Source organism: Austrofundulus limnaeus, unplaced genomic scaffold (assembly GCF_001266775.1).
Source record: "Austrofundulus limnaeus strain Quisiro unplaced genomic scaffold, Austrofundulus_limnaeus-1.0 Scaffold2866, whole genome shotgun sequence".
Classification (NCBI taxonomy): domain Eukaryota; kingdom Metazoa; phylum Chordata; class Actinopteri; order Cyprinodontiformes; family Rivulidae; genus Austrofundulus; species Austrofundulus limnaeus.
The window spans coordinates 11,418-12,600 of record NW_013955268.1 but is presented as its reverse complement, the minus strand read 5'-3'; the positions used below and the strand labels follow the sequence as shown (position 1 = coordinate 12,600).

At 40.9% G+C, this 1,183-nt stretch overlaps 1 protein-coding gene across 1 annotated transcript in view; it reads right to left on the bottom strand.

The window, feature by feature from the left end:
• Nucleotides 1-6: 6 nt before the first annotated feature.
• Nucleotides 7-1,183, bottom strand: part of LOC106511505 (general transcription factor 3C polypeptide 2) — a gene marked incomplete at its 5' end in the record, with an annotated part of 8,352 nt that continues 7,175 nt past the window's right edge. Inside the window, 1 exon segment of the mRNA XM_014000255.1 lies at nucleotides 7-740. Within this exon segment, the coding sequence (XP_013855709.1) occupies nucleotides 555-740 (186 nt within the window).

Below are 1,183 nucleotides of genomic sequence, written 5' to 3'. Positions count from 1 at the left end.
CCCTAATCCTCTTCCGTAAAAACGTTATAGTGTGACAGAGACTTAAGTTTAAATAAACATGAACAGATGTTAAGTGATAAGTCACCAAAATTTTTTTCAGATGGTTTTGAGACTTGTAGAAAAAAAAACTAACAAAACAAACAAACAAATAAACAAACATTTTCAGCCTGTAAAACCACAGAACTTGAAATACAATCTGTTAACCTGAAATTCGGGCTCAAGATGAGAATTAAACAAAAAAAGGCACTTTAACTGAAACYTAATCGTTCTGCATTCAAATCAAAAAATGTGGACAGGATGTGGACACATTCAGGGTTTGTTCTGTGTGTTCATCAAACATAATTACTGTTAATTATCCAACATCATTTTTTTTTAAATCCACCTTTTCTTCTCCGATGGAAGCAGGACTAAACTCACCGTTTTCAGCCTTCGCCCAGATTTTACACACAGAAGCAGTGATGTGTTAAGAGCATTTTTTTGTCAGATCTGTGTTTTTTTTCATACAGAAGTGTTTTTTTATCCACCTTCTGGTGTGCGGTGAAGCTCAGCTCCTGCTATAGYGGCTCGTCTGCCGTCTGGTCCTGCGGGGAGTAGAGAGCGTTGAACTGGGCCAGGTTCTCTCCGATCAGCTTCTTCACTTTGGGGGTGATCATGGCCCGTAAACACTGCAGTCTGACCAGGCCCGTCTGACCGCCGGACACAAACCACACGTGGCTGCTCATGTTGGGGTTGAAACGGACCTGAGGAGGAAGGACAGGAACATTTTCCTCACGACTGAACTCTGGGGTCAGTTACTCACATTRTGACTGTGCCTTCATTTTACACTTCAGTTTTAGTTTTTTTTACTTTAAACCAGAGGAGGCCAAAGCAGGGCCCGCGGGCCAAATTTGACCTGTCAAGCCATTTTATTTGGCCATTTCCTTTTATTTTTATACTAGCTGCGTTTCCATTGCAAATGTGCGCAAAACTTTGTCGATATTCTATTAATGTCGAAAAACTGTGTTTCACAACTGCGGTGTTTCCATTAAGTAAGAAATGCTATTAAAGTCACGCGTGAATACATTTGTTATTGCAATAAGTCATTACAAACATGGCAGCGATGGATGTAAACACATAGCATGTTGCTACCACGACACTAGCGCTCATCATCAGAGGAGACGTCGGCGTCTTTTATCGAGGCTTT